General features: G+C 40.8%; 1 protein-coding gene across 1 annotated transcript in view; it reads left to right on the top strand.

The window, feature by feature from the left end:
* The window catches only part of CCDC83 (coiled-coil domain containing 83), a 41,432-nt gene extending 26,560 nt beyond the window's left edge, over window positions 1–14,872 (top strand). The window contains exons 6-10 of the mRNA XM_044258375.1: window positions 446–514; window positions 6,997–7,118; window positions 11,202–11,275; window positions 11,771–11,979; window positions 14,710–14,872. Coding sequence (XP_044114310.1) covers window positions 446–514; window positions 6,997–7,118; window positions 11,202–11,275; window positions 11,771–11,979; window positions 14,710–14,871 — 636 coding nt within the window. The 3' untranslated portion in view covers window position 14,872. The remainder of the gene's footprint in view (window positions 1–445; window positions 515–6,996; window positions 7,119–11,201; window positions 11,276–11,770; window positions 11,980–14,709) is intronic.
* Window positions 14,873–15,617: the final 745 nt, after the last annotated feature.

Below are 15,617 nucleotides of genomic sequence, written 5' to 3'. Positions count from 1 at the left end.
TTTGCTATTAAGTTTGTAAATATGTATATTTTTATTACTGACATGCAGAAGTCTTTCAGATTAAAAATGTAGTAAGAGAATCTACTCATGATTTTGCTCTATGTTGGATTATGTCTGTGACCATAAACTTGAAGAGTATTTGGTCCCTGAATTTCACCCGCTTTAATCATGGAACAGATCACTTAACAAATTGATTTCATCATGTCAATCAGATTCAGTCACAATGGAAGCCCAGTTGAATGGATAGCTATTGTTCAGTTCTCTAAATCACCTGTATCAGGCAGTGTGAATCAGCCAAAAATAATATGAGAATAAAGAACAACTGAAGCAAAAGTTCTTAGATATATTTCCAAAATAATTGCAAAACATAATGTAAAATGATCATTTTAAGTTCATTGTGAAGCACCTGCTGCAAGTCTTCCTTAATACAGAAACTTTCTTTTAGAATGCCATACGGTTCATTGACAAGGGCAGCTACCGAGAGATCTGGGAGAATGACTGGCTGAAAAAGGAGGTAGGTGGAATTTAATTTTATTTAGTTATTTTTAAATATTTTATTTATTTATTTGACAGACAGAGATCACAAGTATGCAGAGAGGCAGGCAGAGGGGGGAGGGTGATGAGGCTCCCTGCTGAGCAGAGAGCCTGATGCAGGGCTCCATCCTAGGACCCTGAGATCATGACCTGAGCCGAAAGCAGAAGCTTAACCCACTGAGCCACCCAGGCACCCCAGTAGGTGGAATTTTAAAAAACAATTTCTTCTTTCTCATTTTTTTGAACTGGAAAGGACTTTAATTTATGAGCCGAAGACATGGGAAAAGCACAGAATTGTGACTAGCTAAAGTAAAAAAAATTTTTTTTTCTAAAGTAAAATTTAAGTGGAATCCTAATCTTATTATAAGCTGTTACTCAATGAATACCATCAATAATTTCAATAACAACCAGAAATCATTTTTGGCATCCTGACTCATATAATATACTCCAATGTATGAAGCTTCTTTATGCCCTAAAATTGATATGGTCTTCCTCAAGACTCTACTTCCTTCTGGGTAGTGGGAGGAAGGCTGAAGGATCATTCTAACCTCCTTCCCTGCTGTTTTTGAATTGCCTTTTTGGGATGACATAGTCTCCTTTGCATAAATGTTCAGTCGGTTAGATTTCCTTACTTCCCCCTGCTCTGCTCCAAGACAGATCCCGTTCTATAAGGAGGTGGGGCTTACATACCCTCTTGCGGGGCATGTCACTGAAGAGGGCTCAGATCTGTGGGTTTCCTTTGGATCTTTGCTCCCTCTGCCTTTCGTCTGTACAGGACGTGCTTTCGTCTGCTCCCTGCACTGGTGACTTCTGAATGGACTGCTCTGGCCTTGTGGACATCATGTTGCAGCCAATACCGAACCCACAGTTGCAGCCATTTGCCAGTGGTCAAGATGTCCCTACCCATTGCAGGCTCTACATCCTATCCTAGCTTGGTCATCAGACTCTCTTCACACCTCTTTCTGGAGAACATGTGGGAACTAGTGGCCCAGTGTGCTACCTTAGACTCAGCTCCCTGGGTCTCCCTATACCAGCGCTGCAAAACTACTCTCACTGAATGTGGTCATGGGAGGACTTCTAGACCTTCTTTGTTATGAGGCACTGTCCTGTGTTCCTCACTCTGTACAGACTAGACCCTCTGTCTTCCCTCCTTACACTCATGTACCTGGAAAACTCCCAACTCTCTTTTAGGCACAGACTTTGATGCTTAATTTCTTTCTGAATCATTTTGTATTTCCCCCAGAAAGTCTTGAGTACTTTTTACTCTGTGCTCTCTTGTTTCATAACTCTTGTTAAAATATGTTGAAATTGTCTGTTTTTGCATCTATCTCTTCATTGCAGAGAGCAGGCTATGCCTTTTCCACTGCATATCCATGAGAACTAATAAATAATCTATATTCAATATATAGTTATTGAATAAAAGCATGTCTGTGAGTATAGATATATTCATTCGAGATATGAATCAAGTACATGGCTTAGATCTTGGGTAAAGATGTGAAAGCATGTTATTGGATAAAAGAGGTAGATAATCTTTGGTCTAGATACTACAAGGTGCTACAGAAGATGTGCAAAACTCACTACTTGGAAATTCCCTTTATATCCAGACAAGTAGTCACCAACCTGTGCTCAGATACTGTCTATGAAAGAACAGTCACTCTCTTTTGGAAGAATTCACTTCAGCTACACACAGCTCTTGTTAGCAAGTTATATATATGTACATGATTCTCAAATATGCGTGTTCAACACTAACATGTGTGTCCATAGCTCTAGACCTGTATCTTTATTTGCCTGCCAAATATTTCCACATGGATGTCCCAAAGGTACTCAACATAACTAAAGCAGGATTCGTTAAATTTCTCTTTAAATCTTCACTTCTTACATCTCCTTTTTCACCATCTGCTCAGATACCTGAAGTAAAAATGTCACTATCACCTTCTCTTCTCTTTTCCTTGCCCCCTATTTGGCTGAATAGAATTGGTGAATCTGGGAAACAAGTGATTTAAAAATTAATGTGCTTTCTATGATAGCAACTATTACCTTTAAGCTGCCCTTGTAAAGTCATGGTAAACAGGAGTCCAAACTACTTCCAAAATGAATCAAGATGAATCCCCCGTTTCAAAAAATGAATATTGATTTTTAAAACGCAAGGTGAATGGGTGCCTGGGCGGCTCAGTTGGTTAAGCATCTGCCTTCAGCTGAGGTCATGATCCCAGGGTCCTGGGATGAAGGCCCTTGTGTTGGGCTTTTTACTTAGTGGGGAACCTACTTCTCCCACTCTCTCTGCTCCTCCCCCTGCTCTTGTGCATATGCCTCTCTTTCTCTCTCCAGTTGAGATGCCTAAATTATAAACATTACGGCTATTTCTGCTTCTGTACCTTCGCTTGCTAACCCAGGAGGAGATGGAAAAATACCAGCAGACTTTCTATAGGCCCTCTGTAACCACACAGCCCCCGCCCAGATTCGAACCTAGCAGAGTGGCCGCTCCCGGACCCCCACCCGGCTCTGGGCCGAGAGGTAACAGCCATCTGGCGCCAGAGAAACCCCCACCCAGAATTGGACATGACAAAGTGACTGCCCCCGGACTCCCCACCCAGCTTTGGGTACGGGAGATAATAACCAACTGGCTCCCCGCGGCTTGACAGGGAGACCCCGCCAATCCTGAGGGGGCACGTACCCTAGCAGCACCAACTAAGCAGTTTAAAGAATGACAGCCCTTTGACCTAACCAATAATCTATTCCCAGCCTTTTCCCGCTCTGGAGCGCACATTATAGATGTGCAATGTAGTCATATTATAGAGTTGCCGTTTGATTTTCCCGCGGTATGTAGTGATTTGTTACGAGATACTATGATGTATGCTAAGTCCCTGCCTCCCCAAATAGTGTATAAAAAGTGCTGTGATCCTGAGCTCAGGACCTCTTAGCATCACCGGCAACGAGTGCGCGGAGGTCTGGGTTCCAACTGGTAATAAACCACCCTTGCTGTTTGGCTTTGACTCTGGACTCTGGTGGTCGTCTTTGGGGGGTCTTGGAATTTGGGCACAACACAGTAAATAAATAAAATCTTTTTAAAAAACCCAAAAACTCAAGGTGAGCCTAACAGTTAAAGAATATTAGGGAGCAGTTTAATCTTGATACTTTTATTGAATATAACAGCATAATCCTAATTAATAATAATTTAATAATTCAAATCTTAAATCTTATGTCATAGATATTAGGTTCAGAGAGAATACCTGTAAAAATTTATATCTGACTGATAAGAAAGAGGTTTTTTTGGTGTTTTGATCCTTCTTACTAAAGCCACAAATGATATTTTGTTTCATTTTATTTTTTATTTCTCATGACTCAGTAGAAATAAAAGACAGGAAAAATGTCAAGTTTAATTAAATCATGAGCAAAAGAGCTTAGTAATAAAGGACAAATCATTTTAAGGAAATTTAATAGACTTAATTTCTCCTTATTTCAATAAATACTTATTTTAGCATTATTAAATTTACTCATAAAATTAATTAATACCATCCCTGGGTGCACCTGGGTGGCTCAATGGATTAAAGTCTCTGCCTTCAACTCAGGTCATGATCTCAGCATCTTGGCATTGAGCCCCACATCAGGCTCTCTGCACAGCAGGGAGCCTGCTTCCTCCTCTTTCTCTGCCTGCCTCTGCCTACTTGTGATCTCTGTCTGTCAAATAAATAAATAAAATCTTTAAAAAAATTTTCTTAAAAAAAAATACCATCCCTGGCTATAAGTATTATCACAAGAATTGAAAATTGCCCAGAAATAGAATAATGTATGTCAATTAATTTCTTTGAGAGAGGTTTAGAATGATTAACAAGGGATATTCAATAATGGAACTCCTGCAGGAAAAATATGTCATTAAAGGTACTAAAATACAGTGCAAAAAAAATAATAATGGAAGTCCTGAAAGCATTTCTCTATTTAACTATCTTTCACCAATAACCAAAAACTTGTATCTGTGGAAAGGATATGTAGTGTCCTATGCATGACTTACATTATCTGGTTTTATTTAGCATGATAATTAAGGAAGGGAAGAAAACTGAAATTTCCAAATGACTTAGATTCTCTCAACAAACAGAAAGCCAATAAAACTAGACGAAGGGATTCAAAGAGGTTAGCAATCAGAGTTTCAAGTGTGAGAAGGCATGAAGCTAACTTGCATCTTGCAGGGGAGATTTTCAAGAGCACACATTTAATTCAGGATCCTAAGTCTCTAACTTATAATAGTTTAAATTATCTTTCTCAATCTCTTAAGTACATTTCTGGGTATCTAGGGAGAAGCCCAGATAGGGAGAGAAAAGCAGTCTTCTTCTTCCTCCTTTTAACTTTCTTACCCTAATGTAAATAAATACCTAATGTAAAGGTATTTATATGGCAATAAAAAGGAAGTAGTTTTCATTTCCCTAATATTTCAAAAGACTGGAAACAGTGATTGTTGGGAACCTTAGTAGTCCAAAGGGTCAGTGATGCCACAAGATATCCTTAGCTTGGAAGATCGGACTTAACTCCCCAAAAAGGACCTCTTCCTTCTCAGTTTTGGAAGGAGACCAAGAACTGTGTGTGCTGCCTTCCAAGCATGCCAAGCCCTTGGGTCAAACATTTCCAAATGTCCTATCAATTCCTTCTGTTTACAAACTCTAAATATAATTTTCCTCATTCTTTGACATTTTAAAATTATTAACTTTTCCTTAAGGCATTCAAGCCCATAATCAAGCTGATGATCTCCCAATGCACGAGATGCTAAAGCACCAATCCCTAAAAGCTTTCTATAATTTAGTATTATGGACTTAAAATGGTTTACTAAATACTTTAAGGCAGGTAAATAATATATGCTTTTCTTTCTAACTATAAACCTCCAGCAATATTTGAGCCTTTTTATGGCACTAGTATTGCTTTATATTACTGTTATTCGTGTATTTGTTCACCGGATTGTAAGCCTCTTTGAGGGAAACTCTTTCCATGCCTCATTCACTTTTGCATCCTTCAATGTCTCACACAGAACCTTGCCCATAGTAGGAATTTAAGCATTTAATACATGACTTACATGAGAGATATGCATGTAGTAATATACAGAATGTTTTCAGATTCCAAAATGCAATAAATAAATTTCAAGTACAAGTCAAAAATGTTAGTTATCTAAGTACTCATCTCAGCTACGCTCTTGGCAACACCTAACAAGAGATACTGAATCTAAACCCCTGAATCTTTTTTGTTTCATCATATTCCCTTGAGATACTTTTTCCAGTTTATCTCCATTATTCCCATCGGCATATCACTTTCTCTTTTATAGTCTTTTTTTAAAAACATTTATTATTTATTTTAGAGAGAAAGCATGCTTGGGGGGAGGGGCATAGGAAGAGGGAGAGAGAGAATCTCAAGCAGGCTCTCCACTGAGCCCCAACACATGGGGCTTGATCTCACGACCCTAAGATCATGACTTGAGCTGAAACCAAGAGTCAGTTGCTTAACTGACTGAGCTACCCAGGTGCCCCTTTTCTATACTCTTCTAATTCTCCTATTGTCCTGACCTATCTCCATGAGCACCTCTCAATGCAGCACCTGTATAGCTCATGCTACATGAGGCAGGCAGAGAGGTGAGCCTAGTAACATCCTATATATCTTTCCCACTGTCTAAGTCTTTAGACAAAGTTTCCAAAATATCCTTCTTAAAGATTGATGGGAATTCCATCAAAAGAAGCAGCAAATTCTGTTCATATTTAATTAATTTAGTCATATTTCTTTAGTAAACATGAAACCTATGTCTACCTATGACCTTCCATCACCTGCAAAAAACAAAACAAAACAAAACAAAAAAACCTTTAGCATTATTTCCCTAATTGTCCAGTTTCTCTCCTACTCCCCACATCCATTTTGTATCTATCCAAAACCAAAGTAACTGCCTAACATGTGGTTTGTTCTGCCTAGAGTGTACCTTCTTTTGTTGTCTGAAGAATCCCGACTTGGTCTTCAAGATCCAGATTAGATGTCATTTCCTCTATTAATTGTCCCCTACCCCCTACCCCAGACCTAGAGTGAAACTCCCACCATAGCTGAGCATCTTCTGTTATGGTTTGATCACCCTGCTTTTTGTTTTTATCACCATCTTCCCCCATTTAAGAACAACGATAAGTTAATTAGTCTTATTTTCATGTTCATCTCTACCTCCAGCACATAGAACGCACCAGGGTTTCTGAAGAGTAGGAAAAGACAACTCCTGCCATTCACTAGTAACTGCCTAACCATGTAAACAAGTTCTGCAAACAATCCAGAAAAGAGACCCACCCAACAATTCTTAGAGAGGAAGGACAAAGCAAACCCAGTGATAAATAATACAGGATAGATCTTCCCCTCAGACAAATGGGCTTTTAGGAATTGAGTATTTTACAGAAGACCATGTTGAACTAAGTGAACAAGTACCAACATCCATCCATTCTCTTCTGAGAACAGATTGCAAACCACAAGAAGGAAGTTGAAAAATTGGAAAACATTATTCATGAACTGGAAGAAGAAAATTTGGTGCTTATTGATCAACTATTCAACTGTAGACTTGTGGATCTCAAAATACCCAGGTGAAAGTCATTAGCATATCTAGAAAGTAGCTTGCAAACATTTGTATGTGTAAGTAAGTTGTTATTTTTAAAAGATGATATAATTTTTTAATGCTCTAGCTGGATGGCAATAGCTGCAAAGAAAGGCACTCATGAAATGGCCACAGTGAAGGTGAAAGATTATTACAACCAGCTGTGGGTACATGCTAACTTTGGCTTGCTTCTTTTAACAATGCACTGTAATCTTAACAGCAAACACTTAACCAGGAACATCACAACTGCTGACCTTCAAAAGCCTCCAGGTCAGCAGGGAAAATGGGCATAAAAATAAAAGCATACCTGTGCAGCAGAAGATAGACCGAGGTGTGATCAGCTTTGCTGTAGCTTCCTGGAGGTCTTCTGTCCTTAGGGTTACCTTGTGGACTGTAACATTGTTTCCTTTGATAGTGGAAGAGTCAAGCTACCTTCCAGGCAGAGAAAATAGCCTTGCATTCCAAGTCACATTTATTCCTGAGCAAGAGAAACCAAATGTGTATTTTAGGCTCTCTCTTTTTCTGAACTGACAAAAGAATTCTTTTTTTTTTTTTTTAAAGATTTTATTTATTTATTTGACAGAGATCACAAGTAGGCAGAGAGGCAGGCGAGAGAGGAAGGGAAGCAGGCTCCCCGCTGAGCAGAGAGCCTGATGTGGGGCTCAACCCCAGGACCCTGAGATCATGACCCGAGCCGAAGGCAGAGGCTTAACCCACTGAGCCACCCAGGCGCCCCTGACAAAAGAATTCTTAACACACCAGTCTTGAGGAAAACTGGGATCCTGGAATATGGAATTCAAATTCAGAGTGGTGGTGATGATTTGGGCAAGTTGTCAGAAACAATTGATACTCCGAAGAGCAGCATGTTTAGGAAGAGAGGGGAAACAAATCACACCGATGCAGGGTGTGCATGTGGACGATGGGAGACAAATGTCTTGGTCCAGGAGTTAAAGCTGAGAAACTAAACATGGTGAAAGGGCCACAAAAAAGTTCCTACCCGAGTAGTTCTTGTGGTTTGCATGGCATGAAAAAAGACTGTTTGTGACATAATAGAGGATTTCTTGTTCACAAACTTCCCGATGTGTTCCAAGCAGGGTGGCTACAGGTATTGTGGGCTTTCGTTTGCTGGGCTAAGGGATGGGCAGCGGGATACAAGCATGGAGAAACAGGAATCATGTAGTTGCGTTACAGGCTGAAGCCTGGCGGGGTAGTATAGAGAAGGGGCCGGCCACCTGTTCCCTTACACAAAGTCCGCGCGGTGCCCTGGAGAGGTAGACACCTGTGCAGACATGGCGGGCAGTCGACTGTTTACTGGACTCCTGAATTCCCAGTCTCTTGAGCTGATGCCCTCAAGGAGTCCTAGGGGGTGTGGGCCTTAGCGTCCCCCCAGTAAGCGACACACTCTTGTCAGCCCCCTCCTCTTTGATCAGGTCTCCAGCTCCACGCTCCTGTCCATCCTGCTGCTCCTGTCCATCTCTGCAGCCACGGCTGGCACTTTCCCTGCCTCCGCTGTTGTCTTTCCTTCTTTTCTCAGCAGGCCCAATCTTAGAAAGGAGCTACCCTCCAAACTGCCAGCCCCATTTGCTGCTTTGGTCCGCTCAGTCTTCTCTATCTGATTTGGTGCTGCCACGGAAGGGAATGGCTAGTTATACAAAGGGGAATTCTTTCACTGGCCAGAGAGAACTGGGTTGTGATGGGCAGGGAGATGAGCAACTTTTAATGGAGATTTTCATGAAGTTGTTTGCAACTTAACTTTGTCAGGTGCAACTTAACTCTACCCAATTTAACCCCCTAGCCCCACAAAAGTCCTCAATAAAACTGACAGTGTTCATCAGTGCCTTGTGGCTTGGTTTTCTTTAGTGAGAGACCTGAGTGTTTAGTCTGGCTTCTGAGTTGGGAGAGATGCGTTCAAAATCTGACCAAGCAAAAAGAAAGCATGGGCAATGTGTAGGAGAACCCGGTTAGGAGCCCTGGTACATGCTTCCATGGCACCCTAATCTTTTCCTTCATGACCTGCATTTATCACACTTGTGATTACTTATTTAATGGCTGCTACCTTGCTAGATTATAAATTCCTTGGGGGCAAGTGTTTAGGATATTTTAGAAAGATCTGCATAAAGGAACAGAAACGTGTTAACCCTCAATTATCTGTTCCACTACTTCTCCAGGATAGCTTTTGAGTGTATTCAGCAACTTTTACTATAAGCCATTTTCAAGTCAAAGAAATATAATACATATTGCATATTTTATGGCAACTCAGTCTTGTCATATACGAGGAGGGTGAGAAATACACACAAACTATGCCCAAAGGACATACAAAAAGTGTTTTCCTATTTGGCTCAAGAATGGGGGTATTTTAGCTAATAGAGTTACTACCTTTCCCATCCAATGCTCCCCAGACTTCCTCCTTCACAACTCACATAGAATGTCATAGTATCTGCTAGACACATGAGATGAGGCGAACGTCCACCACAGGTGACTGCCCAGGGACCCCAGCACCACAGAACTGAGGCTAAGTGGACCAATACTTACAAATCTAACACTAACTTCATATAATAACATTCTTTTTTTTTAAATATTTTATTTATTTGTCAGAGTGAGCACAGGCAGACAGAGTGGCAGGCAGAGGCAGATGGAGAAGCAGGCTCCCGCTGAGCAAGGAGCCCGATGTGGGACTTGATCCCAGGACGCTGGAATCATGACCTGAGCCAAAGGCAGCGGCTTAACCAACTGAGCCACCCAGGCATCCCATATAATAACATTCTTTAAGTATTTCCCATATTATCAAGTGTTGGTGCACTATGGTGATACAAGTGACAATGAATTAATGGTTATGAGAGAATCCACATCTAAATGTTTAAGACATTTAGTACGATCATAATGATTCAAAATGGGAAAACCAGGAAAGAAGAGAATTCTAAGACCTCAGACATGTCTACCTGCAGACCAGAGCTACATGTGAAAGTGACCTTTACTGAGCTGAACCTTAAAAAGCCTTTACAAACATAAATATTGTATGCAGTTATATTATTTGCTGGAGACTTACGCATTTTGAATAACACTTTACTCATGTTCTTTAAATAATTGACAACCTATAATCCAGGGGCTTCACTCTGATTACTGTGCTGGTAAGCATGGGGGCTGGTTTGAATATCTGCAAGAGTCCGATTCACACTGTCTTCAGGCAAAGCTATCAGGAGCTTTCAAGACATCATATACTCTGGTTGAAACTTCAGTGGGGGGCGCCTGGGTGGCTCAGTGGGTTAAGCCACTGCCTTCAGCTCGGGTCATGATCTCAGGGTTCTGGGATCGAGCCCCATGTCAGGCTCTTTGCTCAGCAGGGAGCCTGCTTCTCTCTCTCTGCCTGCCTCTCTGCCTGCTTGTGATCTCTGTCAAATAAATAAATAAAATCTTTAGGAAAAAAAAAAAAAGAAAGTTCAGTGGGTGCTGGAAAGCAGAGCACAGGCTTACACATGTGCACCGAGATCTGCGTTGGTGGACGTACACATCACCTGCCACTCGGTGTCAGCCGGAGCCTCCATGTCATCTGGGATTCCTGCTGCTCACTGTCTTTCTCTTTTTCTCTTCATTTTAAAACCATCCATTCAAGCCCCAGTTGTCCCTCACCTGGATAACTACAATAGCACCCTAACAGGTGTCGTGCTCACTTTCATTCCCAGGACATTAAGTGTGTTATTCCCTTATGATGCGATGCCCTTCCTCACCCCAAGCCCTTCCCTGGCAAACAGTCCCTGGTTCTTCAAGACTCAGTGCAGGTACCGTCTGTGCCTGGAAACTTGTCCTGACTCCTAAAATCTCCATCAGGTGTTGCTTCTGTCCCACAGCATTTGTCACACTCACCTACTCACTCATCAGGGTAAAGACAATCACCCTAAAATACTGTAGGCCTCTCTGTACCCCACTGGGCCTCATGGACCTCAAAGGTATAAACTATATCTGTCTCATTTTTCATCTATGTGTCTCCAACACCTACCAGAGAGAAAGACACCAGTGAGCAGATGGTGTAATATTTGCTGACTGACAGGCTGTTTTTCTCATTTGTTCTTTTTAGGCAACTATATCTTACTCAAGCTGCTGGACTGAAAGCTCCACCTAAAGCGCCTTTGGAGTTGCCAGAAATATATGGGGGTATTATTTTATTGTAATGGTGATAGGGTTTTTTTTTAAATTAACAAATACTTATTGAGCATCTATTATAGACAGGTACCTCATACCCAAGAGCTATTGAGGGAATAAATACATGCCAGCTTCTCCATATTTCTCTTCTTGCAGCGTTCTCTAGTCCTGTTTTCAAATTAAAGTCACTATGTTTCAGAGAATTACATTAAATACTCGTGGAGAGGGATGGGGTGCTATCTACACTGGTGTGTTTTTGGTTCCTGTTTAGTCAACCAACCAAAATACCAGCACGCACATAAGTTACCATATGATGTAAGTTACCATATGATTACCAAAACCTAACAGCTAACAGAGAGGCATACAACTTAGAGATTCTAAACATGGGACTCACTCTCACCGTAATACATAGATTCTATATTTTTCAAAGCTCTTTCAAATTAAAAGTGTGAGAAAGTGTATATTGTACTTTCATTTTTCTCGATCCCCAAATAACCAATTTCTTTGTATTCATCCAAAAATTGCAACCTTCAGAAGTAAAAGGTAGAGACCTCATGAGCTCATCAGCAGAGGACAGTGCTTTGTATCTCAGTCATGAGGATGGTATCAGATATGCCAAGCAAGGGCAGACAGATGAAGAAAACAGCTCATGTATAGAGTTTGGTCCCTCTGATATTAAATACTTACTATATGAGGATGAGAAGGATTTCAAGGTAAGATTCATGAAAAAAATTTTTAAGTACTGAGAGTACTCACGTACTTTTGAGTACATGTCATTTTATTGAGAAAATTAACTTAAAACATGGATATTGAAAAATTCTATTTAAACTAACTTATTAGTAAAGTTGGCCCACCATTCATATCTCTCACTAGATGGAATTTTCACTTCTACTCTTGTGCAATTTGCTACATACATTCATTAACAGGGGTTCATTCCTTGTATACCATGTAAGTTATCTAATGCTATATAACAAATTACCTCCAAACTTAGTAGCTTGTAACAACTGTCATTTATTCTCTTTCATGGCTTCTGTTGGTTAGGAATTTGGGAAGGGCTCCAGTGGACAGTTCTCACTTGGGCCCTCAGGCAGTTGCAGTCCTATGTCAGCGGGGGTGACGAGGTAATCTGAAGGCTTGACTGGGGCAGGAGGATCCACTTCCAGGGTGGCTCACTTGTATGGCTGGCAAGTGAATGCTGGCTAAGCTGGGAGTCTCTGTTCTTCACATGGGCTCTCCACAGGGTGCCCTTATTGTTTCTATTATGGTGTCTGCCTTCTCTGAGAACAAGCAATACCAGAGACCAAGGTGAAAGCTGCAATATTTTATAAGACTTAGATTTGGAAATCATATACCATCTCTTTTCTCATATTCTAGTCGTTGATGTAGTTACAAAGTTCCACCCAAAGGGAGGGAATGTAGCTCCTGCATCTGGAAAGAGGAAGGAGCACCACACTCTAAGAACAGCATGTGGGATAGGATATCTATTGGTATGGCCATCTTTGGAAAGTATAGACTGCCACATATACTATATTAGGTGAAAACTGGAGTATCAAAGCTTTTTACTTTTAAAGCCTTTTTGGTACATTCCAATTACTCCCATATCTATCCCTTGTCATTTTCCTTCTTGGTACTACCAATAACTTTAAAAATTCTCCTAGAACTTAAAGTCTGGTTGGAGAATGAGTGCTGTATGAAAGCAGAAGAAACTGAAAAAATCAACAAAAACCATTTTAGCTGAATACATCTCAGTCCTGCTAACATCAAGTGACAAAGACTAAAGTTCTAGTCTCTATGGCATTCAAATACCCCCATGGGGGTTTTGAAATCATGACACTTGGTATGTTATCATGACCTCAGGCTAGTGCACCATTGTTTACAAAATTCCAAAGTCACATACCATTTGGCTGAATGAAAGGGCTTCTTACTTTCCATGGAGGTTTTTGATGGTGGAAATGGCACTATGTATGCTATGGACTGAATTGGATCCCCCATCCCCATTCCCACTCCCACCATATTCATATGTTGAAGCCCTCACACCCAATCTACAGATAGGGTCTTTAGGAGGTAATTAAGGTTAAATGAGGTTAAAAGAAAATGGAGCCCCAGTTTGATAGGAAGGTGACTTATAAGAAGAGGATGTGCCTTGTAAGGACACAGTGAGAAGGCAGCCATCTGCAAGCCAGAAAGAGAACTCTCATCAGAACTCATCCAATGTAGCACCCTGATCTTGAATTTCCCAGTCTCCAGACTGTGAGAACTAAATGTCTGCTGTGTAAGCCAGTCCATCTATGATACTTTGTCATGACAGCTTGAGCAGACTCTGAAATATGTTGGAGACATCCGTCAGTTTGTTTTTCTCCTATCTTATGTTTCGTGTAGCTCTATAATCACATATTTTTAAAATAAAATAAATACAACTATATGCATTTTTGAGGAACAAAATAATGCCTTCCTTTTTTCATTCAGTGATTTTTCCTAAATTCTAATAAATGTTTCTTGAAAACCCCACACAAGCCAGGTACTTGTTAGATGTTTGGGAATTTATGGGGAGAATAGGCAGAAATGAAGTTTCAAAGATGCCTATATGGAAGGCCCTCCCCTCAAACTGTTACATTCTAGAAGACAGATTAGTAAATCACTAATCAATATACATGAGGAAAGTAGCACCTGTATCTGTCTCCCTGACCAGTCAGCCTGTGACCTTATCATTGCACCTCAGCACTTGGTACAGGGCCTGGTACAAAGTGGGAACTCAGGAAAGGTTTGCTGAAATGTTGAAGGAATTCAAGAGAGAGAGATATGGCTTGAGGAGGCTTCTAAGAGGAGGCATGCTGAGCTGTTTCAACCCACTATTGGGTTGGCTGGGATTTCATGTAAATGAGATTTCTAATTCCATTTGCGGATATCTTAAGCTATAGTTAGTTTGACAGAATATGGTCAGTTTTACTTATACAGTACCCAGTGGTCCTTTGAGAAGTGAAAAATTCATGGAGCATTTGCTTAATAAGAATATTTATAGTCAAAGTGATGTTTACAGATCCTTCCCATTGTTCTTGAATAATGTAGAAAACTCTGCTGTGGTTATATCCTGGCCAGCAGAGGGCTACATATATCCAACACTTTTCTTTTACCAATTAAAGACTTTGAGAGAATGTATCTCCCCACTCTAATTGGTGCTCCCCACCCAACTCCCTGAAAGACAAGCCTGTTGGCTTGCTGCCTGCTCTTTGGGAGCTCTTGAAACCATGCCCCACTGGGTATACAAGCTTATTGAGTGGTTTTCTGTTTACAGTGGCTCTCATATTTCACATGTTATTCAGGCAGTTAAGAGGCCAATGAAATCTGTCAGATAAAGGCCAACTATAATAAAAGAAACCTAACTATTAAGACTGATACCTTGTTGGATAACCTCTCCTATTCTCTTCTGTGTCTGTTCACCATAGGATTATGTAAACCTGGGGCCCCTGCAAGTGAAGCTCATGAGTGTGAAGAGCCAGAAAATGCCCATTCATTTTCAAGAGAAAGAAATTCCAGTCAGATGTTATGAAGACGTCAGGCGCCCAGAAAGCCGCATCACATATAAAATGATGAAGTCTTTTCTCTAAGACCAAACACTGCAAAGCACAAATAACTTTTTCTTATAAATTTTCATTGGGAACTTAAGTGTATTGCTTGCCCATTTTATTTACACTTTGGTCCATTTTTAAAACAGTTGTTATTTCTAAAGGTCATGATGACATTTAAAATCCAAGTTCCAAGTATTCAGCTGTTCATTTATCTGCATGACAAAAATGAGAGTACACTTTATATTTCTATATCCAAGTATACAGAAAAATGATAATGGGCCCAAGATGGTTTCTGAGTTTCCTTACCACTTTTTTTTTTTTTTTAAGATTTTATTTATTTATTTGGCAGAGAGAGATCACAAGCAGGCAGACAGGCAGGCAGAGAGAGAGAGAAGAAAGCAGGCTCCCGGCTGAGCAGAGAGCCTGATGCGGGGCTCGATCCCAGGACCCTGGGATCCTGATCCTGACCTGAGCCGAAGGCAGTGGCTTAACCCACTGAGCCACCCAGGCGCCCCTTCCTTACCACTTAAAGTCTGCTGCTTCATCTATCATTCCAATAAGAAACAGTTCAGTTAGGAGTTTTCTTTTTTCTTTCTTTTTTTTTTTTTTAAGATTTTATTTATTTATTTGACAGAGAGAGATCACAAGTAGGCAGAGAGGCAGGCAGAGAGAGAGAGGAGGAAGCAGGCTTCTTGCTAGGCAGAGAGCCAGATGTGGGGCTCGATCCCAGGACCCTGGGATCATGACCTGAGCTGAAGGCAGAGGCTTTAACCCACTGAACCACC

Source organism: Neovison vison, chromosome 7 (genome assembly GCF_020171115.1).
Source record: "Neovison vison isolate M4711 chromosome 7, ASM_NN_V1, whole genome shotgun sequence".
In the NCBI taxonomy this organism is placed as follows: Eukaryota; Metazoa; Chordata; class Mammalia; order Carnivora; family Mustelidae; genus Neogale; species Neogale vison.
The sequence above is the reverse complement of the archived record's forward strand: the minus strand, read 5'-3'. Positions and strand labels throughout refer to the sequence as shown.